Below are 25,349 nucleotides of genomic sequence, written 5' to 3'. Positions count from 1 at the left end.
CCAGATTGAAAGACCTTTTCCTATATCAATGCTTACCTTCGTACCTCACTTCCTAGAAGCGTCTATGGCACCCAGCTCAGGATGAGCTGGATTTGCCTTGTTATACCTTTATTAATGATTCTAGTAGCATAAATTTGTGAAGTATCAGGGATATCAGAGATGAATATTTGGAAGGCTCCTTACATGCCAGCTGCAGAGACTTGTAAGGAAAAGTACAGCATTTCTAAATTTCCCTGGGCCTCAGTGTAAAACCCTTCCCCCATTAGCCCAACACTTCAGCAACGGTCATCAAACACTGTTGGGCTGATCCAAACTTTGTGCCAGAAGGGCAGGAGAAAAACAGTGACCTGGGCCTGGGACCATAGGGCAAATGCGTGGCATTCGCTTCACTGATGCCTACAGGCTAGAGAGGCCTTCAGAGGTACCCTGCAGTCATTACCTTAGCACTATGCTCTCCCACCTTGACCCGTATACTCCTGAGTAAGCAAGAAGAATGCAAGATCTTCTGCTCCCTTTAGGCTGTTAGACATTTAATGGAGCATGAAAACATTTCTACCAGCGGCCCATAGGGTAGTTCAAGGCAAACAATTTCTACCATGCCTGCCTCAGTTCCTCTCCCACACTGTGCGCCTACACCTATAGGACAAGAACTAATCAGTGCCACAGTCTGTTCTTTGACGCTAAAGGCACTAGCATGCCCTGGCCTTAAACTCTGCTCTTAAATTTTTACAGCCTCCAAACAGCAGCGCTGCACGCAGGCTACCTATTGAGAACTGTTCATTGCTGTGCTGACTTCCGAGACATGACTAGAAATTGTTGGAGAGAAATCTAGCTATCCTGCACCAAAAGGTGCAGAACAATTTAATAACAGAGATAGTAACGTTACAGTTTCCCTGTCCATGACCTGGTATGTTTAGTTTACTAGTATCCCAGTTAGTTTTGACTACTTATATCTTTCTCCATGCGTGTACAGCATGTAGCACAACAAACTCCCAAATTCATTGCGGGTCTCCAGGAATGCATGATATGATACGATATATAATACGATATGTATATGCACAGTAATTTATACTGTGCATAAGACTTGCTGAAGACATGGGAATCTGGATTTCTCTAATTGCTCCTTTCTGATCTTGGCTCCTCTATTCATCTATTGAGCATATGACCTTCTTCACAACTATCTATCTGCCTTGACTGCCAAGAGTTTTCTTGGCTCTGATGCTCACTGTAACACCACTTTTGTGGAGGGTGTTGTCAGCTGTGTTCAAATATTTATAATTGCCATTTCTAGTCTATGATGAAGCCTGCAGTACTGTACTGTACTTCTCAACAGAGACTATCTCCGCTTTCGGGCACATATGCTTCAAATCTCAGAATATTATAGATATATATGGGAGTCTTCACAAAGATCTCTCAGGCAAGCTGGTATTTAACGCAGAAGCGAGCTAATTTGGAGCTAAACTACCTTCCATGAGGCAGTTTGGCTGCTGTCAGATGAAGCAGCCTCACTGTGCTAGACGGGACCCATTTCGATTAAATGCTGCTTTCATATGCTTCAAAAGACGAGTGCAATAAGGACATTTGTCAAAGGAAAAACTGCAGCAAACTATTACATGCAGAACATCTGTACAACGCAGTTCATTCTTTGCTGGAGTTTATTGACTATTAATTTGATGCATGTATCTTTTAAAGAATGTAAAGTGCATTTCTCTTCCGTAACTTTTCTTTCTTTCCTTCTTTCTTATTTTCTTCTTTCTCTCTTTTTCTTTCTTTATCTCTGTCCACCCTACCTCCCTCCCTGTCTTTCTCCTTCCCTCCTTCCACACTTCTTCCCTTCCTCGCTCTCTCTTTCCTTAGCACTGTATTTCATTTTTCACAGCAAAAATCACACAACAGTTAGTCTCCCCAAAGCATTGTTTTCATAAGGCATATACAATCAATAGGAAAAAAATGGGATCGAAGATTTCAAATTGCCAAATTATTGGTTTCTACCCACCAGAAATAATTGAAGTGTCACCATCAGAGCGCTCTGTTCTGTTCATGGCAGGACGTTAGTTGTGTAGTCGTAGTACAGTTACTGTTGCAGAAATGTCTGACCAGCAAAACCCTCACAAAGTATTTCTGTGGTGGGTCACTCGACTTGTGTAAATGCATTTCTCTCAAAATTTAAGTGCCAAGCTGAGGATCTGGCATGGCCTTTGAACAGATCCTAAATTCATATTGCATTTTGTGGTCACCTAAATTATCTCCTACGTGATACAGGCCACAAGATCTTCCCAGTTGATCATGATAGCTGGTCCAATAACCTGTCATTCATCTAGACCGACGTTTCTAAACTTTTGAGGCATACCTCCCTGAGAAGGCATTAAAACCAACAAAAAAGACCTGAAGGATTTTCTAACCTGTAAACATGGAACTACAGCAAGGCAGGAAGAATTCATAATTAACACAGGCATAGGCTAAAAGGGTGGGAAGTCCTAATCTAGAGCATGAGCATCACTTACCTTCCTTACATATTAACTTTTCAAGTCAAATTTAACACGGAAGTCAAATTAATACACACATAATCTTACTGCAAACAAAATGCTTTCCCTATAGTAGGAAGCCTAACTTTTCCCTGTGTGCACTGTTTGCTAATGTTGAAAGATCTTAACAAGGAAAACTGGGATGCTCTGTTTATAAGCAATTTCATTTCCACTTTACAGTTTACAAGCACATGATCATCCTCAGGTTTTCATTTCAGCATTGTACTTAAAAAATGATCTATATCTAAGCATGTGCATAGTCTCAATAACCTCAAGGGAAATACTCACATGCTTAGAGTTAATCACGAGTTCAGGTCTTTTGATAAATGAGGACCAGAAGGGAAGCATTTAAATCCCTCATGAAAAACATTTTCACATTGAAGTATGCTAATTAAAAACAATAGGCAGTTATTTCTGTCTGTACTTGGCCGGATCATTTGCTGGGACAAACAGATTGTCATTGACTCTGAGGAAATTACCCCAATTAACATGAGCTGAAAATCAGATATTAAGATTTCTAATCCTCCATTCTTTGACTTTTTGATCTAAGATGCACATTTTCCAGATGAACTGCTGAATATAGTCTGTTTGTGCTGTTAGAGCTTGGAAACACCTTGTATAAGCTTTTTCTAGCATATGGGCAGTTCACCATACTCCTCCTGATTCAACTTTCCTTTTTTCAGTCCAAGGATCACCTTCGAGCCCAACCTTTCCCAGAAAGAACTCTTAAATTCATCACCATAATTACTTGTAGCTGCTTTGCTATAACCCTTGATGTAAGAAAATATGTCCAAACCTTTTAGCACAGCCTCCGAGGAGCCCCTGAGGTGAGCTGATACAACCCAGGGCTCTGACGGCAGCCCCAGCTGGTCAACTCTCTTACCCTGGGAAAAAGAACAAAAGAGAAAATTCCTCATCAAGAGGAAGGAAATTTTTGGTGGTTTTAAACAATTATAATAATCTAGTAATGCCCAGTGGAAGGGCCTTTTGCTCACTGTAGCTCTCTGAGATGAGCTTCAACTCAGAGGAACCAATTCTGGCAACTTCATTCTGTTTCAGTGAGGTTTGGCAAGGTTTGCTGCTTCACTTAAAATAGCCGGGATCACATTCATATCACTTATGAGAAGCACCTAATTTTGACATTGTGGCATCTAAGTTCAATAAAACCGCGTAGATTTAGTCTTTTTATTTAGTTAAGCTGTAGATTTAAGTTCTTTACACATTCAGTGAAATAAATTAACTTTGGTGTTGAAATTTCGTAGCTATAATAGGTGTACAGGGTCTAGGTCCCCTAGCCCATGTGTATATGAAGATCTCTGCTTTCTTTTTTTTTTTTTTTTGAGGGAGTTGCTAGCTTTCAAGTCTAGTAGAAAAACTGGAACATATGTCTGAAGAAGGATATGAAATTCAAGGGAGGATTCAGTTGCCCAAATGAAAGTTTTGTGTGCCATTTCAGATACCCAGCAATGCTTGACACCCACCGGAGCTGGGAGATGTGACTCTTGGCTTGTAGAAAACTCTTACCTTTCTGCAGGAGCTGGAAGCCAAATAGGATATTCCACAGTCTAAAACGTAACAAGATGCCTACGTGCAGGAAACGGAATCCCACCCCAGAAGGCAAATGGAAAGAAGCAGAAAGTTTTGTGTCTCAGAATTGTAAAACCAGTCCAGCCGCTCCTCAGTTAAATAGTTCTGCTAAGGACTCTTCACACCTGGTCCACTACTTCCAGCACCTGTGCTGGTACCGCTGGCAGAGCTAAATCACGCCACATAGATGCCCAAGTTTGTGTCAAACATGGGGATCTTCACACAGAGCTACTCTGTATGGGGTGGACTTGCTTGGGCAGACCAGAATACCCCATTTTACTGCCAACCTTCATGATTATGTGGCTATTCCCACATTCCTCAGTTCTGTCCTCTAAGCCTGAACACGATACCAAAGTAAGAATCTAGCCCCCACAGATGCAGAAGAAAGCTCAAAAATGTGAACAGAGTCTATCCTAGGAGATAAGGCATGTGAAGTCAGTACTACTCACTACCTATTTGTACAGAAATCTTATGCCTTATCTAGGTCAGTTCCATGGCTTTTGGACTTCTCAGAGATGCCAAAAATGTACAGCATGAATAGAAGTGTCCATACACAGAGGGGCAAATCCTACCTTCCTATCCAGGAAAATGATTTGTGGCTGTACAGGAAGCTGTTTCTCCATTTCTCCATCTGAGGGCTGCACCCGAACAGAGATGTTATAGGGTCTCACATACAAGCAAGTTCCTGAGTTTTGTCTGCTTCCATTTGTTTCACATGCAAAGGAATGTTAAAAAAAAAAAAAAAAAAACAGAAAATTAATGCTATGAAAACACCCAATGTCAATTACTGAGATGATTCATACCTTACCTATGTCTCATAACTACACATTACTTTCTGTTCACAAGGTTTTCTGCCTTTGTAGTGCAGGTGGCAATACTCAAGTGTTTGTTGTGAGTAGGAAGGAGTGCTGTAGAAAATGACTACTAATTTACCTTATCATGATATTTTGATATACTGCATGAGATCAGTGCGTACAGAAATATGAAACAGGCATCACTCCAAGGAGATAACAATACCTAACTACTAAAAGACCCTTTTGTTCCTATCCTCAGTTTATAAATGGAAAACTGAGGAATAACTGAAAGAAGTTATTTCTCCACTATCACAACGGAAGCATGTGGCACAGACAGAGATTTTATGCATTCAGAAACGCAGAGCCTTATCCCCAGTCTTCATTCCAGTGCACTGATAACTGAAGGCTACAAATGCTTCCCGTCCAGCCAAAAGATTTCCAGTGAATATCTTCAAGCTCTTGTAAAAACAAAGTTTCAGTTCCTCTACACAAGCACAACACTTCAAGTCATAGGGTTTTACTGCATATCTTTATCTTGTTGTACCTATGATCCTGTGCTTCATTATCTGCAAAGTCCACATACTGAAATATATAGTATATAGACACCTGATAAAAAGACTTTGGCTTTTCAGGACTGAAATTTAAATTCAAGCATCCCAGGAGAGAGCTTTTGCATTTGAATAAGGAATCAACACTTTATTCTGAGCCTATATCATTTCATTTCCTCTTCCAGTGCTTTCTGTCATTTAGTATCTCTTTTATACATACATACATATGTACATATACACACTTCTAATCTACAATTGCAGTGACATGGCTAAGGGTTTGATATTGTCTTGAAATGAAAATAGGAAAGTTATTCATTCATCTCTCTAGTGTTTGCTTAAAGGTGTTTACAAACAGATTTACTGAGCACCAATTTCCTTTGGTTTAACTTCAGGTTATCTTTCAGGGTGTTACTGTGCATTACAAAACAGAACCTACGTTTACTGTGGCTTACGAGAAATATTGGCCCAATCCATGATCATAGGGAAGACTGACTAAAGGTTTTAAGGAAGCCTGTGATCTGAAAAACTGACTCAACAATTTAAACAAAAAGTCTCAGTTCTTCTCTTGGTTCTTTTTCTTTCTTGTGAGCTGGTAATTCTGAAAAGCAATGGTATATTAGAAACTTATGGCAAACGTACCAAGCCATTCTGCAGTGCTCTTTTTACCCTCCTTCCATAACTAGGCAATCAGCACTGTGACTTAAATTCACTGCAGGCACTGCTTGCCACATCACTGTTTTTATGGCAGAGATCTGCACTTTCCGTGAGCCCTCTGGAGCTAGCTGAGTTCAGACAAGTTCAGTTGAATCTTGGCATGGCTTATGCAAGCCAAAAAATCAGTTTTTTGTCTCCAACTTCTTTAAACTGTCAGCAAACAGGAAAAATTTAGCATGCAATGCCCTGACTCCACAACCCAGGCCCTACACAGTAAATGGTGCCCATCATTCATTTAAAGGAAACCTGCAGCTAAATCTGGTTGTAGGAAGTAGCAGTTCCCAATCCCTAGAGCAAGCAACAACAAACAAAATGAAAAAAAAATCCCACATGCAAGTTTAAAAATTAATGTTTGTTTGCAGGTGATTTGAATCCAGCTAGCACAGCAGAGAACACGATATTTATATTCCACACGGTCCAGCTTGCTTCTTGCTGTGAAGGAGCCCCTGCCTTAGGGTGCAACCTGCACACAGCGAGTTATGTCCCTGCATGTGAGTATCAGTGTCAGGAGGGAGGAGAGAAGAGCAGCCTGCTGCTCCCCTGTCAATTTGAGCCGGGAGGAAAACAGGCTTGCCTGGCATAATTTTGCCACTGGGAAGTGGGAAGGGGCAGGTGTGCCTGTAGCCCAGCAAGGGCCAGAGCGAGGAAACCTGCTTTTCTCCTTCTGATTGGCATCAAGAGGATGCTATTTTGCCACTGTCCTGAAGTGCCGTGCTGGGAAAGATTTGCAGTTCTCTGCTGACAGTGCTCAACGGGGAGCAGCTCAGTTGCTCAGTGCCTTGCAGCTCTGCGAAAGGTGGGCACAGTGGGCAAGCAAGTGGTATCATGGTATCCTAGTCAGCAGGGAGACCTGGGCCAGGCTCCCGGAGAGCACTGCAATCAATGCTGACACAGGTCTGCAGAACACACCGTGGCTCTGCGAGAGAGTAAAGGTCAGTTATTCAGTAGCAAGGAAGTTACGGGTCATAGAGAGTAATTAGAGGACCTACTGAGGGTATCAAGGCATGACTGAGAAACTAAGAGGAGAGATTTGGGGCAAAGGGAGGGAAGCATCACAGCAGTCAGGAAGAGGTTTTCTTTTTAATTTATATAATAGAATTTATATCATTTATAATTCATATGCTAGTAATAAATTATTATTATCCATTGGCTTCAAGGGGAAAGAACCAAACCCAAAGGTTATGTCAAGGGTCTACTAAAGTAAATTTAAACATCAGTATTAGAAAACAAAATAATACCAAAGAACAAGCCTTGGCACTGAAGCTTGATCACCTCTACTGTCAAACTGTCAATCCTCGGCAAGCTTAGGTCCAGGCAAAAGAGCAAAGTTCAGGACAGCACTGAAACAGTAGGGGAGCTAATAGAGTCAAAGACTTAGCTTGGATGAGGCCAGTCTGAACTGGTGTGTAAGAGAGTATAATATTGCTGACACAGGCCGATCAGCTGGCCTTGGTGCTAGAGAACGGTCCCTGACATATTTAACTTACTAATAAGCATAGCCAATGAAACTATTTGAACAGTTGTCTGAGTGCATCTGCAATTTTAGGGCTGCAGCACTGGCATATCCTTGGCAGAGGAAGGAGATTGGGAAAAATTTGGGGAAGCAATAACATGTCAAAATGCAGCAGATGGCCAAGCCTAGGAGTTTTTATTTTGTTCTTTTACTGAAAAGGCAGTGGTTGCTGGTGAGGAGAAGACAGGCTGTGGGGAAGAAGGTGCCCTAATGAAGACAGGAAACAGGCAAGCTGAGGACTTGCACAAGGCAGAGTAGGTGCAGATTCACCAGAAAGGCCATGGGGATTTCAGCATCCTTGGGTGAGAGGTATGCTGTCCTGTGCAGTGGTATGAGGTTAGCCAAACACCGGGTACCCATGCCCTCTTTCCTGCATTGCTCAGAGCTTTGTCTCCCTCTGCAGATCTTATCACTGAGCAGCAGAGACGGGAAAAGAGGGACTTGAGCATCCCGAAGGCTGTGTTAGGGGTCCAGGCTCATTCCTAGTGTGTGCAAAACTGCTTTCCAAAGGATTACTTTTGTTTCCACAGATCTCCAGGTTTTCCCATATTACATAGAGAAATAAAAGCTATAGGAAAGAAACTGCAGTGGAAAGCTGACAGCAAAGAAACAATAAAAAAAAATATTGGTCATGTCTCTCTATGAGGACTAGGCGAATGGACTGAATGAGACCCTTGGCATCAAACATTAATGATATGTCCCTTCTTTTGCCTATGCTGAGCCAATAAGACCGAAATTCAAGGCATTCCAGCCACGCAGGCTGCTAGCACTGACAGGGAGCTTTAAACGAAGACAGGATCATCGCAAGTCATTGCCTTGGAGGCTGGATGCTGTCATGGCAGTGAGCTTGCAGGAGTAGGTCTAATAGTGCAGAAAAGTAACAAAGGGGCCAGGACTGATGATGAACCGGGGTAATAAACAAGTAACTGAATTACCCTGTGTGGGTCAGGCTGGACAAAAGGGGTAAGCTTATTTATGTAAACATTTTGAACATTTCTTTTCAGACAGTAAAGACATTTTGACCAGAAGCTAGATATTTTGTGCCTGTTCAAAGCATCAGGTAAGGTGATTAGACCGAAAAACAGTAGTTCTTTTTTTGGAATATATGTTAATTCCAAAAAAAAAAAAAAAAAAACAGTCTTTCTGAATGATGTATTCTGACATTAACCTACCGGGGTCCTACCACCATCAGATCTCCATCTGCTGGCTGTTACACCTACACTAGAGACTATCCAAGCTCCAGGTGGCTCCCGATCTAGCTTGGGGTAAATGTTTTCCCCATTTTACAGAGTAACTCAGCATGAACACAGCCCTCTAGGAACACACTGATATGTCTCCTCCATAAGTGAAGTCTTCTCTCCCTGCTCAGATAGATAGCTTTCATGTAGCAGTTTTCATTCCCTACGGTACCCAAAACTGAAGACAAGCAGCTGCCCAGTGGAAGCAGCTGGTGGCAGTCGGCATAATCCAGATTCCCGTGGCCTGAAAAAGGCAACTAAAAAAAGAAAAAAAAAACTGGAGATTGGAGGGATGCAGTGGATCCGCTCAAGGGTGAAGTGCAATTGCCAGGTGCCTTCAGAACCAGTCCATCAGACGGGAGAGAAAAGTCCTCCAGGTTCTTTAGTGACTTTCACTAACTGCTGGACACCAGCAGAAATACCCATACTTACAATGCCACCTGCTAGCGGTGAGGGACTAAGCCAGGCCTTGTCCATAACATACTCCTGAAGTTTACTGTTGGAGGAACATCTTTTATTAAATGTAAACAGCATCATGCCAGAGGTCAGAGCCTTGCTGCTGCTGCATATCCCAAGGTAATATCACTTTAAGCTTCACATAAACTCTTAAACAGTTTCTATCCTAAAACCAGACCGTAGGTGGTACAGTTTTTTACGATATGTTATAATAGTGCAATAAATCTGTTAGCTTAAAATCGAATCTCCGTGGCCTTTTAGAGAAATCATCATTAAATGCAAGGCCCTGTTAATGATGCCATCCCAGTGAAATTGTTTAATCTGCTAGGGGGGTGAAAGGTCACCAAATGAATTTTTTATAATACATCAACTTGACACGCAATAGGGAAAACTGTAATAGATAAAAGCAAAGGAAAAGGGCACTGTCTTCTTCTGATAGGTCAATAGCAGCCAAGAGAGTCACTCATCCACTTTTCCTTCACTACCGTGCTCCTTTTCCATTTAATATGGACACCCAATTAATACCTCAGCACCATAGACAACCTCATTTTAGGTGAATTATAGCAATTTCTTCCCCCTTCTCCGAAATGAAAGTGATCACAATACATCATAGCATTGCGCGAATTAACGTTAATTGATTCGAGTTACCAAGCATTGATGGGCCACTTCTATAATCTGGCCCTTATTGGGAGCTGGAAGGGATGAAGGGAAGATTAGATTGCACCGTCCGTTGCTTTGACGACGGCAGTCACCTGACGGCTTGTTAGACAGTTGTACGGTTCTATTGCAGGCCCCAGTGGGGTCGTCAGTAAACTGGAGTGATGTCCAAACATCATTACACGCTGCTCCGATATTAAAGCAAAGGGATTAGCACCTTATTGCAAGCAACCTGGATTTGTCATTGTGCTGTCGTTATCCAATTTCCAGATGATAATGCGACTGTGGCCTGCGGGCATTTGGTCCTGCAGCCAAACTAAGGTGTATATATATATATTTATATCTATCTATCTATCTATATATATATATGTACACACACCCCCCACCAAAGACCCAGCACCCAAAGCCATTTAACCCTTTAGTCACCAGACTCCTATTAACAAAGCATGTGAAAGAATTTGTCTCCCTTTTTCATGCTATGTTCAGCAATGGTCAAGGGTGCAACACGATGGTAAAAACGGCTGACTTCAGAGCTGAAACTCCTGCCACTCGCTCTTAATTTTACACCAGCCAAGCTCTACTAATAGAAGTGACAGTGCTCGTATTTTAAAAAAAGGCTGAATGAGAAAAGGATCAGTCCCTCAGAGATGTGGCTATCAGCTCCTCTCTGCCGTCTGTGCACACCCCATGTAAATCATCAAAGGCACAGCTTTCCTTATACCACTTTTATCAGAGATCCCATTAATTGTTAAAGGGAAAACCAGATACACAAGTGACATAAAAAAAAAAAAAGCAGATCTTTTCTGGCAGCACTAAGATGCCAGCTCTGGGACTAGATCTTCTTCCAATCCCCTGGAAAGCCTGTGGGTACACTCCTGGCTCCTGCACGTTTCTGAACACCCGTAACTTCTGGGGGAATACATGGGACTTGAGAAAGGCTCCCCTTAAGCTGGTTTCCTTCATTCTGAACTAAGACATAATAACACAAAGTCCTCACTTTCAGTGAGGCACACATTGGATGGGCTGACTTTAATGGCAATATATCCCTTGTTCCCCCCATATAGATGTCCAAAGTATTTTAGCTGATAGAGTTAGCACTCCTTGTCCTGAGTCCTTCCTTCCCTGTTCACTCTCCTCCTCTGCTCTCTCCTGCTGTCCTTCCTCCTATCCTCCTTCCTTGCTCCTTTCCCTTTCTTCCTGCAGGGGAACCAGCTGGTTTTTGGAAGTCCATTGATGGAGTAAGGTGCAGTTTCATCCACAGCTACGGTGGAGGTAAGACTTTAATTCTTGTTATGAATTTTGTAATACATGGATGTCACCTCTGAGTGTGATGATTGGTGAATTTTCGTAGCTGTGAGGCACAAAATGACACTCCAGAGTAACAAGCGCTTTTTAGATAGGTTTACTATGTATGGTAGACAATAATCAAAAGGTAGCTTAAAGGAAGGCTCAGTTTAAAAAGAAGCAGGTCCACTTTAACTCAAGAACAACAGCTGTAGAGGACTGAAGGACTGATAAAGTCCAGTGCTGTCTCAACGGATTTAATCTTATTTTATTTTTGTGATTAGACACCTTCCCCAGCAGATGGGGAGAATAGAGATCTCAGTTCAATGCTCCATCATTCTTAGTGACTTTCACAGATCATTGCAACTAATTTTTCCCCTTCCTCCCCAGTACAAGGCAGTAACCTCCTACAAGAAGGCTATATAAGCTCCTGGAAGCCTAGCTGTGGGAGTCCTTGAAAGAACATTTCTCTACTGACGATAGGCAGGGGCAGCAACCTACCTCCTAAATATCACCAGCCTTAATTCAGTTTGAAGAAAAGTGTTAAAATAGCAGCCCTGCAGTCTAACATCTACATAGTGAAAGACCTTGTGCAGTGTCAACATCCCCAGTACAATTGTGTCTTTCTGACTCCACCAACGTGCTGATGGTTCAGTTTTGATGCCCACTCAGTTCCTGAGGCAATTGACAGAAGGCTCTGTGATAAGAAGACTTCTCCTCTAAGACCTGGAATGACTTCCTCAAACTCTTTTCCCACATAAGCCTCCCCTTATTACCTTCAATCATCACAGAAAGATGTATCTGAATCTCTCAGCTCATACTGAACATTTACCTCTTGTTGACAGATCCCTGAGCTATCCAGTTTACCAGTCTGAAAATAATTATAAATTGACCAAAAAAGTGAGTTTGTCTTGATTCCTAAAGCGGAGTCCCATATGATCATACTTTTTTTTTTTTTAATACGCCTTTACACATACATTAGTCTCCACTTTAATCACATTAAATTCCTTAGCCCACTGCTCCTATGAACAGCCCATTAAAGAATCTCACTCCTCTGGTTAGAAATCTTCTAAGTTTCACTGTAAATTTATTTATGTATACTTTTTTATGATTTTACTACATTGCTAAATATGAGATATTGCCAAAAACAGGGCTCAGCTAGTGCCAAAGCTATTTTCAAAAATAACAGTACAAATCAGGAAAACAGGAGTGGAATTGAATGGGAAGTGGTCCCTTTCAAGGAGGCTAGCCTTATTGGAAGACACTTCCAGTTTATTCTCTGAGGAGGAACTTTCTTCTAATTTTAAATGTAAATTTCTCTCTTAATAGTCTACACCCATTTGTTCCTGTGCCATCATTTTCCACAGTGTATAGAGTTTTTCTTCCTCTCTGGTATTTACTCTTCCAACCTATTTTCACAGATAGATAGGATTATATTCCCCCTCAGCCTTGTTTTGCCAAGCTAAATAAGCCAAGCTCTTTTACTTCTTACTTCTTAAATAAACCCTATTTCTAGGATTATCTCAAAAGTCTTTCCTTGTATCTACTTCAAATTCAGTTTGTCTTTTCTGTACATGAACAAGCCGAGCGGCTCATGGTTCTTCAGATTGTGCCTTCTGCAGTGTCCCTGTGAACGTCTGACCAAGTTCAATTAAATTATAAGCTCCTGAGTATCAACTTTTCAATGTTTTCACTACAGGTGTATGTGGCAGATAAATTTCTAGTTCGTTTCAACTACACTGGGCACATTCAAACCCAGAGATGCAGGAGCCAAATGCTACTTTTCCCACAGTTGATCCTACTGGCTATTGCCCAACACTAGAACTGATATTCTCTGCTCACATGGATGGATGCGACAGTGAGAGAAAAAAAAAAAAAAAAAGAGTGAGGCGGTGGAAAGAATATGAGTAGGAAGAACAAGAGGAAGAAATGAAGAAGAGTTGTATGAGGCCATGTTGCCTTTTGGTGTCTAGTCTCATCCTGAACAATGATCTATAAATATTCCCTTTGGCTGTGCCAGTGCCCTGGTTCCCAGGACCAGATAACACAACTTTTCTCTGGCCAAAGTCCTGGGATTTTCTCCTCAGCAGAGGACCAGGTGGGTACCCAGGGCTTTCCTTGCTACAGTGTCACGACACAGCTGTGCACATACCCACATATGAGAAATCAGGTCTACCCACTTAGATATAGCCTCAAGTGCTGCATTAGCTGCAGCTCTGAGGTCAGAATTTTGGCATCCTACCTTTGACTACAAAGAGGAGGAGAAGTTGGTTCCCTCCAAAGAATAACTTTTCATCTTCCTTTTTTAAAACTCTTCGCAATTACTTACAACAGCCTACCTGAAAAGTGCATGAAAGTTATCAAGCCCAAGCACTTCAAGGTTAGGAGGTGTCAGAATTAATCTAGTTTGGACCTTTAACTCTGCCTGCCTCTATGTATGCCTTGTGACACAGCGAATGAGTACTAACTTCTCCTTTAGTTCTCTGGAGGGGTATTGCTTTCTGAATGAGCACTTCTTTGGCAATTTGCTTCACTTTTATTGCTTGCTGTGAGTCTCAAACATTGTTATTTCCTGCACACACACTATTTTTCACAGGCTACCCCAAACCTAACTCTTAATAAAGAATGATTAATGTCTGCAAATTTCAGTTTGTAACAGGTTAAAGGTCTATCAGTGATGAGCTAGGTACCTGCTTTAGAGTGGGGAGATGGACTAAATGGTTTCTGGATGACCGTCCAGTTTTATACTTCTAATTTTATATAAAACATCCACAAAGACATACACTATGCATTTGCTGTTTTGTTTTTTTGCTCTTTTGCTTTATATTTACACTGATATTTGGCAAACTTTGCAAAACAGAGATTATTATCTGTAAACACATTGCCTATGTATTTATACACACACAAAGATACAACTATGTGATAGCTATCTCTCTGTACCTCTATTTGTGCAAAGCTATAGCTGTCATAGCAATCACCTCTTTCTTTCATTGGTAAACCAATGGGCCATGCCTGAGGTGACCCTAACAATGGAGTTAAATTAAAATAGTGTAAAAAGGCATTGCAAATCATAACAGACAAGTCATTTGTAAAGGCTTGGCAATGGCATACACAGACTTATTGCCTTGCTGCCTGACCACAGCAAGATCTCCCAGTTTACCTTCAGCCTCACTGTCTGGGGCTGCAAGGAAGAACACCCACTTTTTGCTGATCAAAGATCTTTTGCTGTTGTCTTTGAGCAAGAAGAGCTATGAGTCTTGCAGGCAGCTTGGCCCTGCAGGAGTGCAGGGTCTGTGAAAATCTGATAGCCTGACTGGATTTTGCATAACTTGAGGATGGAAATATTTCTCTGTTCCTTCCACACATACACAGGAATACTTTAGCCTAACTTGTAAACCCAACCCCATCATCCTTGCCTGTGCTAGCATGTACTGCCTAAAGAGAGACAGATAGACAGTGGGGATATTACATGTCCCGACAGGAAAACCCTGATTTCATTTCACGAGTTATCTGTGGCCTTATTGCATCACAAACGTCAGCCATGAGTAATTCCAGAAAAGCTATGACTGATGGGGAGTAATAAATAACACTGCAGAGGAGCCCAAGCAGCAAAGGTGGTTGGGCTCTGACCTGGTCCACCAACTTGGTGATTTAGTCTTCTGTTGAATATACATTCCCCATTTTCCCCTCTCTGGGCTGAACTACTAAGGTGAGGAATCTACGGCTTTAAGCTGGCACTGTTCTTGCCCCTCCAATAAAACAGCCTCCTTCCCGGAGGCCTCCCTGGTCCCGGCTGCTTGGTGGAGGTCACACCCTTGTCCACAGCTGGGCTGTGATGAGGAGGGCTGGCTTCACAGAGCTCTAACTCCTGATGCACAGAGGAGAAGGCAGGAAAAATTTCTCCCTATGCCACCCAAGAGAGCAGTGTGAGGTGCAGGGAAGATATCAGTTGTGTCTCACAAAGGGCAGCCACAAGGTGGTCCTGCACGGCGCACCGAAGAGGCAGTAACCCTTTCCTGTAGGTGATCTCTGTTTGCCTGCTGCGACATTTCACGGAAGCATTAGGGAATCCATAGATACTTAATAGGGTTCTGTCAGACTTACTCTGAAAAACTATAGCTTGTACGTTTCCCACAGTGTAGCTATCGTTGCTCCTCTTGTGCTGATCATTGGTAATCAACACAGAGAATGAGGGGTCATTTTTATCTGTCAAAGTCTGCAAGCTGCTGGGCATCTCAGAGTAGCGTAGAGAAAGGATAACATTTGCTATCAGAGGCTGCAAGACTTCCTACAACATTTTTTACTTAAAAACTGTCCCACTTATTCTGTGGAATCATCCATCAAAACACAAGCACCCCGCATTGATGTTACTGATGCTAATTATGCTCATAAACAATATTCTGTATTTTCAGGGACTGGCCCTAGCTTAAGACTTGATCTTGCACACAACAATTTCTCACTGCGCTTAATAAGAAACCACCTCAAAAAACCACCAGAGCAAATATTCCTGTGCTCCCAGTTTAGCAAACCTTAATGTAGGAGCTTCACTATCTTAAGCCTCTTTGTTCCCAGTAGAAAAGTTAGGCACACGAACAGCAGCTTGTATCACTGGCAGCCAGCAGACATCAGGATGGTACAGGGGTCAGTGGGAGAAAGAGGATACGGTATTAATTAGAGAAATAAGTCTTAGACAAATTCAATTTATTTCATTGGTTAATAAAGATAACTGCATAGATGGAATATGCTTATAGTTGGGTAAGCATAGTGTAGTGCACAACATCAAAAAATAACATTATGCAATATCAAGAGAGTACATAATAAGGTTGCCAGGCATTAAATCCCATGTCCCCTATTAAAAACAGATGGGATATTACCTTTTTCATATTTTCCATATGCTTTTAGTATGGATTCAGGATCTGAAGCTGAAATATACTGCTGTCTGCCCCCTTCCCAGTCCTGCTCCTCACAGGCAGGAGATAAGGGCTGCCATCTGGGCCGTACAAATAGTGACTACAAGAGGCTGAATAGAGCAAGATGAGGACAGAGGAAGGAAGGACAAAAAGTGGTGTTTGTTGCTGTGGAGGAAGGGAAACCTTTTTGGGGGAGCAAGGGAAAGACCTTTGAAAATTGAGCCCTCGTAGAGAACATCAATAAAAAAATCGGTACATGCAAAATTCATCAAGAACTAGTAAACAGGCAGAGCTCGAAACGTCCCTTTGGGAAATCATTATTTGGTAAAGGTGGGTCCTGTGATGTTGGGTTAGAATCAGCTGCAGGCCTGATGCTGGAGGCATCAGGATGGATATTTACCTCAACAAACAAATATAAAATCACTTCTGATGAAATATGCAGAAGGTTTCGTGGGCTGGTAAGTTTGGGGGAGCTGAGAACAGTCAAACAGGGGCACCTAGGCCATGTGGTGTGCTGGATCTAGACAAATAAATTGCGTTTTCATACAGTCAAATGCAAAGCTATATATGCAGCAAGACTTAAGTTTTAAAACACGGGCAGACACAGGTACGGAATGGAGGATTGGTTCCTGAAAAAAATAGAACTAGAGAATATAGTGAGAAAATGAATGATCAAGAGCTCTCATATTTCTGTGGAAAAATAGGCTAATGGGATCATTGAATTCTGTGAGTAGAAAATGGGATTTAGTATCACTTCTGCGTACGGCACTGACATGCAGGAAAACTGCTAGCAATTCAGACATCTTCACTTCAAAAAGGATTCAAAAACAGGGGTGGGGGGAGAGAAGGAAAGAAATCAAAAAAGGATTTAAACACCTTACACTGACCAGAGCTCAAACTCCTCAATTTATTAAAAGCAGACAGGTAAGTGATTTGATTACTACCTGCAGCATCTGCAGGATAAGGGAACAGCCAATGCCCAGCAGCTCACTGATGAAACAGAAAAGGAAGAGCAAGAAACTGTCACAGGAAGCTGGAGATGGAGGGATTCACAAGAGAAAGTAGGCAAGTATTTGTGATGCAGCAACAGGAGTGGCATTCAGCATCTAAACACATATTCAAAAGAACTACATGATGCTTCCAGCTCCATATCTTTAAGACTGGATGGTTTTCTAGAATACGTATTTTAGCCAAACACAAAAGTCAACACCGAGGTGTCAGAATAAACAGCAGTGGCGTGTGCCATATAGAAGATTAAACTGAAAGATTAGATCATCCTTTCTGGCCTTAAATTGTGAAAGTGTATGAATCAAGGTTTAGACCTGTAAGTAATTGAAAGCAACTACCTGACTTTCACACCATGTTTCTGGCACTGCATCAATTTATAGACATTCATAGGTTTACTTCAGTGTTTAAAAGTCCAGAAAGAGATACCATAGCCTGAACTCCTTTAGAAATATTGATCTTGCCCAATAGTTTACAGTTTCAAGGCTGTAAAGTTTTCTCAAATCTCTCTTCCTGGCTTAAAGCATCATGGACAGCTCTGCAGTGTTGGTGCAGAGATCCATGAGCGCCAACAGAATATCAGAGATTACATTCAGAAGTCCAGCTAAATTCTTGGGCATAGCTATGCCAGGAGATCTTTATAATGTGTTCCACTGTGGTTAGACATATTCCAGTCAATGGAGAAGTTATTCCCTATCCTAATAAGCAGATCGAATGGTTAAATTGCCTCACTCCACTTAAATCAATGTCGACATCTTTAATGATACTGCAGCAACACACTTACCTGTTATTATCTCCTCCTGGAGACAGGAAGGCAGGCTGAGTCACCATTAAAGTATCAACTGGTAAGTGCAGGCCTCTCTGAAGATCTCCAGTTTGATGAGCATTGATAATAGTTCTGGCCAAGCTTTTTAAGCTGCCACTTGTCAAGGAGCGATGAAATTCACTTCTTGCACGGCCTGGTGGATCACCAAGTTCAATGATCAGCACTCTTGATGGAACAGCTTTATCAGAGGGCTGCAGGGTTCGGGTGCTTACTGATCTTCTCCCCACTTTCCGTAAGCCAGCCCTGGTACGAGAGGCTGTGCAAAATGCCATGTTAGGGCAGTGATATCTCCTTTTGCTAGCATTGGACGAGATAACTTTTAACATGCTTTCACCTCCCAGCACGTGATAGACTATTCTGACTTGTTCATGACCAACCTGCAAGAAATCAGCTAATCGATGTATTACACTTGCCTCATCCTCTTCCCCAATGGTCTCAGGCACAGAAAAAGCAATGTGAAGGGAAAGTCCAGTGACTATTTCTACAGGTTGCTTCTCATGAAGGAGAACATGCAGAAGGTTGTCCTTAAAGTTAAAGTAATTGGCTCCTGCCCCTTCACTTAGTGAGAAAGAAGATAGGGTTGGAGAGACATACTTCCCTTGAATGAAAACACGAAGGCTGAGGGGTTCCTTGTAGAATATAGCAAGGGGCAGCCTGGTTGAGTTTTGGCCACTGAGCAGGTAAAGTCTGAAAGTCAGAGGTGGTAGGTCAGGGAAGCAAACTGTAGTGAGTTTGTTGGATGGCAAGACAGAAGAGAAAGCAGGAGGATGCTCTGCCAGATAACACGATGCATTTGAAGCCACATCACTGAAGGTATCCATAAAGCTGCCAGTCATTGCTACCACTGGAGACAGCCTCTGACTGATGGTACTGGAGTCCAAGTTTTCAAGAATGACAAGTGCATGATCTGTCTGCTTGCAGAAGTAGCCTTGTACTGAGGGCTTGAAGATACACTTGCTGTCATCTCTGTAAATTCCTGGAAGGATAGAGACAGATGGAGAGAGGAAAAAAAAGGAATTGTTTCAGGCACCATCTCAACACTTTGTGCTATAACTGCATATTTCAGTGCTCAAAGTTGTTTTTGTGGACACTAAAAATTTACATAGTTTTTAGGGAAAACTGGACACTGAGGGATATTAAACGGGTAGAAACAATATCTATCTCAAGAAGTCCTTCAGCTGAAATTGTTCAGACTGTTAGACTAAAAGACTGTTAGAGCATGAGAGAGAACCGTCATATACTGTTCTTTCTATTCTCTAGACATCCAGTTACGGGCACTGTTGAAATAGCAAGTGGGGCTAGATGGACCTTTGGTCTGACCCAGCACATTCATCCCTATGTCTTTATGTCTTATCCTGGTTCTAAGTCTGTAGCAGGATCACAAATCAGGTCATGACCGCAATTTTTTGGAAAGATAACTTAACTCTACACAAAGACCTCTCATCCCACTCATATGGATTGTGCTTCATGGAAACAGCCTAGAAAAGATGCACATCATTAATCCACTCCAGTGGTGAGAAACACCTCATCCAGCTTTAGAGCTGGGAGAAAGCTCCAGATTCAGACACCTACAATTAGGATCTATAGAAGAGACCCTGTGATCCAAGTGTCTAAGCTACCATTACAGTCAGTGGAGATAGGGAGTTTAGTTTATTTGCCCACAGATAGGCATCTGGTATCACGTGGATATCCTGAGGTATGTGAGACAGCTGCACAGCCTGGCAGATGTGACACAGGGCCTACAGAAGACAATCCTTTCTTGGGTGACAGCTGGAGGCCAGGTGGGTCCATAGCACTTGAAATTACACGAGACACCTGTTTTTGGCAACTGAAGCCCCCTCATTCCCAGCCATCACTACAGTCACAGCAGTGTAGAAATCAAGTCAGTTAACTCTAAAATAGGTACCTACGTTTTGACAGCTGAATTGCTCTCTAGACTCCCCTAACTATACTGATTAGAGTTAGGATCCTGTCACCAAAACACAGATGTATAGTGTCACTTGAATTTCTTAGGGTACCTACTGTTTCTGTTGATACTACACAGGGCGTATGGGAGTGTAAAAGACACAATAGGTAACAGAGTCCAGCTCTTTTTTCTCTTCAAAGAGCTCAGACACTTCCATCTATGTCAGAATCTGCAGCAGAATCCCATCCCAGGTGTCTACCATACAGCATCTGTATGGAGACTAACCAAGAGGAACCTTTTATAGAAGGATCCATACAGAGCATATCTAGTCCATACAGTCATTGGAGAAGGCATGATCTCTCTGACCGAATACAGGTCTTTGCTTTAAGATGAGAGAAGTTATACCTCAGGCTGCAATGATGGGATCACAACTGATTATAAAGAGAAAATAAAAGTAAATGAGTGGACACAGGGGCACCAAAAATGTAAACATTTCTCCTCAAAGCACCCTAGAGAAAGATGTGTGTTTCTATTTTTCCTCCTTCTCTTCAAAATGAAATCAAAGAAGGAATTTACTACTGTAGCCAGCTGTAGTCCTCCTCTCCTCCCCAAGCCTGCTCTTTTCTTAGTTAGCTGTGTGTATGAATGTGTTAGGCAAAGCATGGCCAATGTCTGAACTAATTCTTCATTCCTCATTCAGCAGCTCTGGGGATGCGTACACAGATCATCAATGTTTAGTATTAAGGATAAAGAGATAACATACTTGAAGGCCGCAAACTTTTGAATGTGTAAAAGGACATTTGCCTTAGTAAGCAAAAGCTAGAACTGTGAAACTCACTGCTAGAAGGAAATAACAGACTCCTGGAAAAGAGATGAATTATATATTGTCATAGAGGAATCATCCTGAGTTCACTTTATAGGTAACTATAAACATCTTTATGCCTGAATCCTGTGGACACTTAACTATGATTTATGTCAAGGGGATTCCTCATGTGCAGAAAGTCACTCAAGTCTGAGTGTTTCCCAGAACGAGCTCTCGTTGTGCGTGTCACAGAGGAGAGTAATGAAATTACATAAATGTCAAGCTCTGTTCAGGGAGGAGGTCCAAGTGAGACAACATCTGTGCAAATGCACCTATTTTTAGACAGCAGCTTACTATCTTGTCCTTTTTTCTCGCTTCTTTTACTTTTGCTTTGTGTTGCCTTTTCTTTTTTTCTGCTTTATCATTACACGCATTTTGCTCTTAGCGAGTGCTGGGGGCTGGGGAGGAGGGAGCAGCGACTGGATGCAGAAGCAGGAGGGGAAACGCTGCGCTCACAGATACTAGTGATGGTCCTCGAGCACCAGGCGCACGCACCCTGCCGACGGCAGCCAGCCCGTGAAGGCTGGCCGATCTTATCGCTTGCTCTCCCGGAAACATCCAAATCATCCCCTTTCCCCTCGGGTGACATTGCTCTCCTCTAGAAAGGGGGCTTGCTGATATTTTGTGACTCCCAGGACTTTCCTTTGCCTTGCCCGGTGGGTTTGTCAGTAGGCTTCCTACGCGCAAACGCGCTGATACGCACACACCCATCTTTGCTTGTCCCCTTCCACATGGCCTTATCTGCCAGTCACAATTTCTGTAGTGGGCAATTTCGATCACTTCTAAATGAAACCCATGCTGGCCTTGGTAATCATAATGTCATTTACAATTTACCACAAAACACGTTTATTCAGTTAGTAGCACATTGGAGAAAGAGAACTCCATATGAACTCGCCGCTGAAGGCCTAATCTGATTATTTCCTCATGAAAATCCAAGCAGGGGTGCTTGTAAGAGGGGCCTGAGAGAAGAAGGAAAAAAAGTGAGGCCTGGTCGCAGCTGACTCTCATAATCAATGCGAACAGATAAGTGACACGGCGTGTCAGGGCCAGCAGCTAATCTGCCCCGGGGCTCTCCTCTCAAAAAGGCCAGAGTGGACAGGACTTAATAAATACTGAGTGACCACTGAATATTGAGCTGACATGTGCTGTTTACATCGGCGATGGACAATAACGGTGATAAATTCCAGAAGCCCTCCTCCTAAACCGGCGATATTAGATCAAGTGGGTATTTGCCCGTGAGTGCGTGTGCACCCGCTCATATACGCGTGAGAGAGAGGAAAAAGTGGGGAAAAGAGAAAAAGGAGCACGTGAGTCAGCGAGAGTGTGGGAAGACACAAACGGGTCAAAGACGGGCATGTCCACGTCTGCGGGGACGCGTGCACGTGTGGGAGAGGCTGCCCGCGGCATCGGGAGCCGCGTGCACGGCAGGAGAGGAAGAACGAACCCTCACGCCGCGCACGTGTGTGCACGCACGTGCCCTGTGCACGGGTCTTCATCAGCGCGTGGAAGAGGGAAGAAGTCAGAGGTGGAGTGCATATGTTTGTGTCCACTTTCCCTAGTTATTTCCCTAACCTCGCATAGCAGATTTTGCTTTCTGCCGATTCCTCTATCATCAAGCCATCAAGTCAAGTTCATTATTTAATTTTTTAAAACATAGATGCAAAAAAAATATATAAATATATATATATGTATACGTATACGTATGTGTGTATGATTTAAGCACTCAGGTTGCTTCCAGGGCTCCTGACAAATATTAACTTTGTGTCAATATTTGTCCTTCCTGTCGTGAAATGAGGATTTTCCACCTCATTTCACATTTGAAAAGAAAAATGCGCCGAGGGGGTCCTCTTTGCTTAGGAAAAAAAAAAAAAACAGCAGCAGCAACAACAACAACAACATCTCATATCCTTTATTTAGAAAAATGGAGCAGGAGGGAAGGAGGGAAGAATATTTTTAAAATAGATGTTTTGACTTAAAGGCACATAGAGCCCCTTGCAAGTCTCCTGCTTTTCTACTAGTTCCCCAATGCCAAATGAATAAAGTAAAATAAAATAAATTCTACATTTAGAATTGAACGAAATACATCAACATTAATGATTTTTCCCTTCAGGTTAACACCACCATTTCCTTCAATAATTTTCACCCATTTCATGATAGATTTCACAATTCATGGTACGAGGAAAAGTATAGTCAATTTTTGACAAAAACAAAAGGCAACATCAGTTTTTTATCAGAATAAAATAAATCTCCCACAATTTTCTTTCCATCTGACTGGATTTGCCCGTCAGTTATTTCTAAGTTAACTACAATTATAGTTACAAAAATATAAAAGCGAGTAGGGGAGGAAGGGGGAGGGGAGAGATAAATGGGACACTGTTTAGAAATTGCGATTCATTGGCCTTGGGCTGGCCAGCACATATCTTTGCTGAGGGAGAAATATTCATCAGCATTAACTGTTCCTTTTGACCTGCTGACATTCAAATGTGAAATAAAAAAGGCCCAGCTACAGGACCTTAGAAATCTAGTGTTCCATGAAGGCAAATTATTCTGAGCTCAGTCATTTTTGCTATGCAAAAGGTTTGCTACGTTTCTAGAGTTCAGATGTTCCCTGTAAATAACGTAGGCCCCAGTCCTTCCATCCAGTCCCTGGACAGCGTCCCCACGTCCAGGCACTTTGACAGTGATGTCTCTGCAGACACTGATCTTGTAAATCTTTAAATACGTCAGTAAAAGCAGGCGTGTGAACTTCAGCAGATGCTGAATTTTAGAAATCCCACTGATTGTAAGCATGGGTTATCTTGCAGTTGGGTTCACCAGTTTTTTTGTTGGGGGTAAACATGCAAACATGCAATGACAAGTAACTTAGCAACGCGCGGAGGCACGTGTGATTGCATGTATATTTGTATAAGTTTGAGCATGGGAGATATATACACACAGAAATCTATATATGCTGGACACCATGTGAATAAAAATAGAGTGACTGCTTTAGGCTGTTAATTCTTTCTTTTAAAGAAAATGATTTTCTAAGGAAATGAGTCTCATAAGATCACACTGTGTGCGCTTTCATGCTCTCTTGTTTATCACGCCTCCATAAAAACCTTTGAACCCCCTGGCCAATTCTAGTCACATTTGTGGACTCAAAGATACTATGTTCTTACAAGTTCTATAAAAGTCGTTGCACAAATAGAGAAAAAAGCACTATTAATGCTCCCACTGAAGGAAAGACTGCAGCGTAAGCTCACCTTGATCAGACATCACTGATCTACGCTGGCCCTTCCATTTCATATACAAATCCATAGAAAAACAGGCATATTATATGAAATATTTGTTCTTCTGTTCATTGTCTGCATACCTATTATTACTCACTTAAATGTGGTTGTATATTTATTATGCTAGCATCAACCCTTCAGAAGTTCTCCATGCCGAAATGGCAGGTCATAAACGTTACAGATAGCAGTATATCTTTCTATCAATAAAAACTTGCAAACTTTTCCAGCTTCCAGAGCCTACAGTACTAATTCATTCTTGACCTTAAAGCATAAGTACACGAGTAAAGTCCTAACAGGTGAGACCAGAGTCCATCTAGGCTAAGTGTCTAGGCACTGTTCTCTGATAGTGGCCAGAAGGAGGTGCCTAGGAAGAGTATGGGAACAGTGCAGACATATAGTGATGTTTCTTAAAATACTCGCCAAGCTTCCAGTGATGGCATAGCACATCCATACTATCAAAGTCACTGACCCTCCAACAGATGGACCCTCCAAGCAGCCTTTTTGGACTGGCCTATGACTTTTGCTAATTCCTGGAAAGCATCTAGGAATTGTTTGGGAGAGTGCTGGGTCACCTGGGGCAAAACGGGGCTTGGAGTGATTCTCCTCATGGGGCAGGAGTGATCATGAAGCTCTGGTGTCCATACCCTAATGCTATTTAATTCACACGATGTAGACATCAAGCCCATTTCTGCTATTTTCCACGCTGGCCCAGAGCAGCTTGACCATCAGCTTATTAAACCGCAACAGAAAGTCACAATGAGAGAGGATTTTTGTCCCCATTACCCTTATTGATTAGGGAATTTGCAACAGTCATTTTAGCCATCCTGGCAACATAAAGGTCCCCATAATTCCTGTTTAGGGAATAAATCCACTACGGGGGAAAAAGAGGCATGACCTGACATTATTGCGCATGGAGCAAGAAAGGGCTAAACAGCTGAATTGCTATATGATTTTGTGCATTTTCAGAGAGTCCCAGAACGTGCTGTAAATTAAGCTTTAAAATGTAACTCTGAACTAGGAATACACAGGTGTTGCAGGAATCATTACTTTAAAACCTACAGTAATGCCATCAAATGCGTGCATGGGACCAGAGGGCAGGGGACAGAGTGGGGCAGTACGAACTCTCACAGGATAGCATGGAAGAGATTAATTTAGTCTCCACAACCTTCTTGAGGGCTTGGAGGATCCACCAGCACACAGCCCAGGGGTGGAGATCAGGTGTTTTTGTACAGCTCCTAGCAAAATTGAACCCAGG

At 42.3% G+C, this 25,349-nt stretch overlaps 1 protein-coding gene across 4 annotated transcripts in view; it reads right to left on the bottom strand.

Moving 5' to 3' along the window:
- Positions 1-25,349, bottom strand: part of PKHD1 (PKHD1 ciliary IPT domain containing fibrocystin/polyductin) — a 280,498-nt gene that overhangs the window by 15,394 nt on the left and 239,755 nt on the right. For 3 of the 4 annotated variants that reach the window (XM_068936956.1, XM_068936955.1, XM_009676883.2), the window contains exons 60-62: positions 18,016-19,033; positions 4,685-4,811; positions 3,322-3,409 (exon numbers count right to left, since the gene is read on the bottom strand). In XM_068936956.1, coding sequence (XP_068793057.1) covers positions 3,322-3,409; positions 4,685-4,811; positions 18,016-19,033 — 1,233 coding nt within the window. The remainder of the gene's footprint in view (positions 1-3,321; positions 3,410-4,684; positions 4,812-18,015; positions 19,034-25,349) is intronic. The other variant, XM_068936957.1, reaches the window with a different exon arrangement.

The sequence above is a fragment of the Struthio camelus genome, chromosome 3, assembly GCF_040807025.1.
Source record: "Struthio camelus isolate bStrCam1 chromosome 3, bStrCam1.hap1, whole genome shotgun sequence".
In the NCBI taxonomy this organism is placed as follows: Eukaryota; Metazoa; Chordata; class Aves; order Struthioniformes; family Struthionidae; genus Struthio; species Struthio camelus.
The sequence above is the reverse complement of the archived record's forward strand: the minus strand, read 5'-3'. Positions and strand labels throughout refer to the sequence as shown.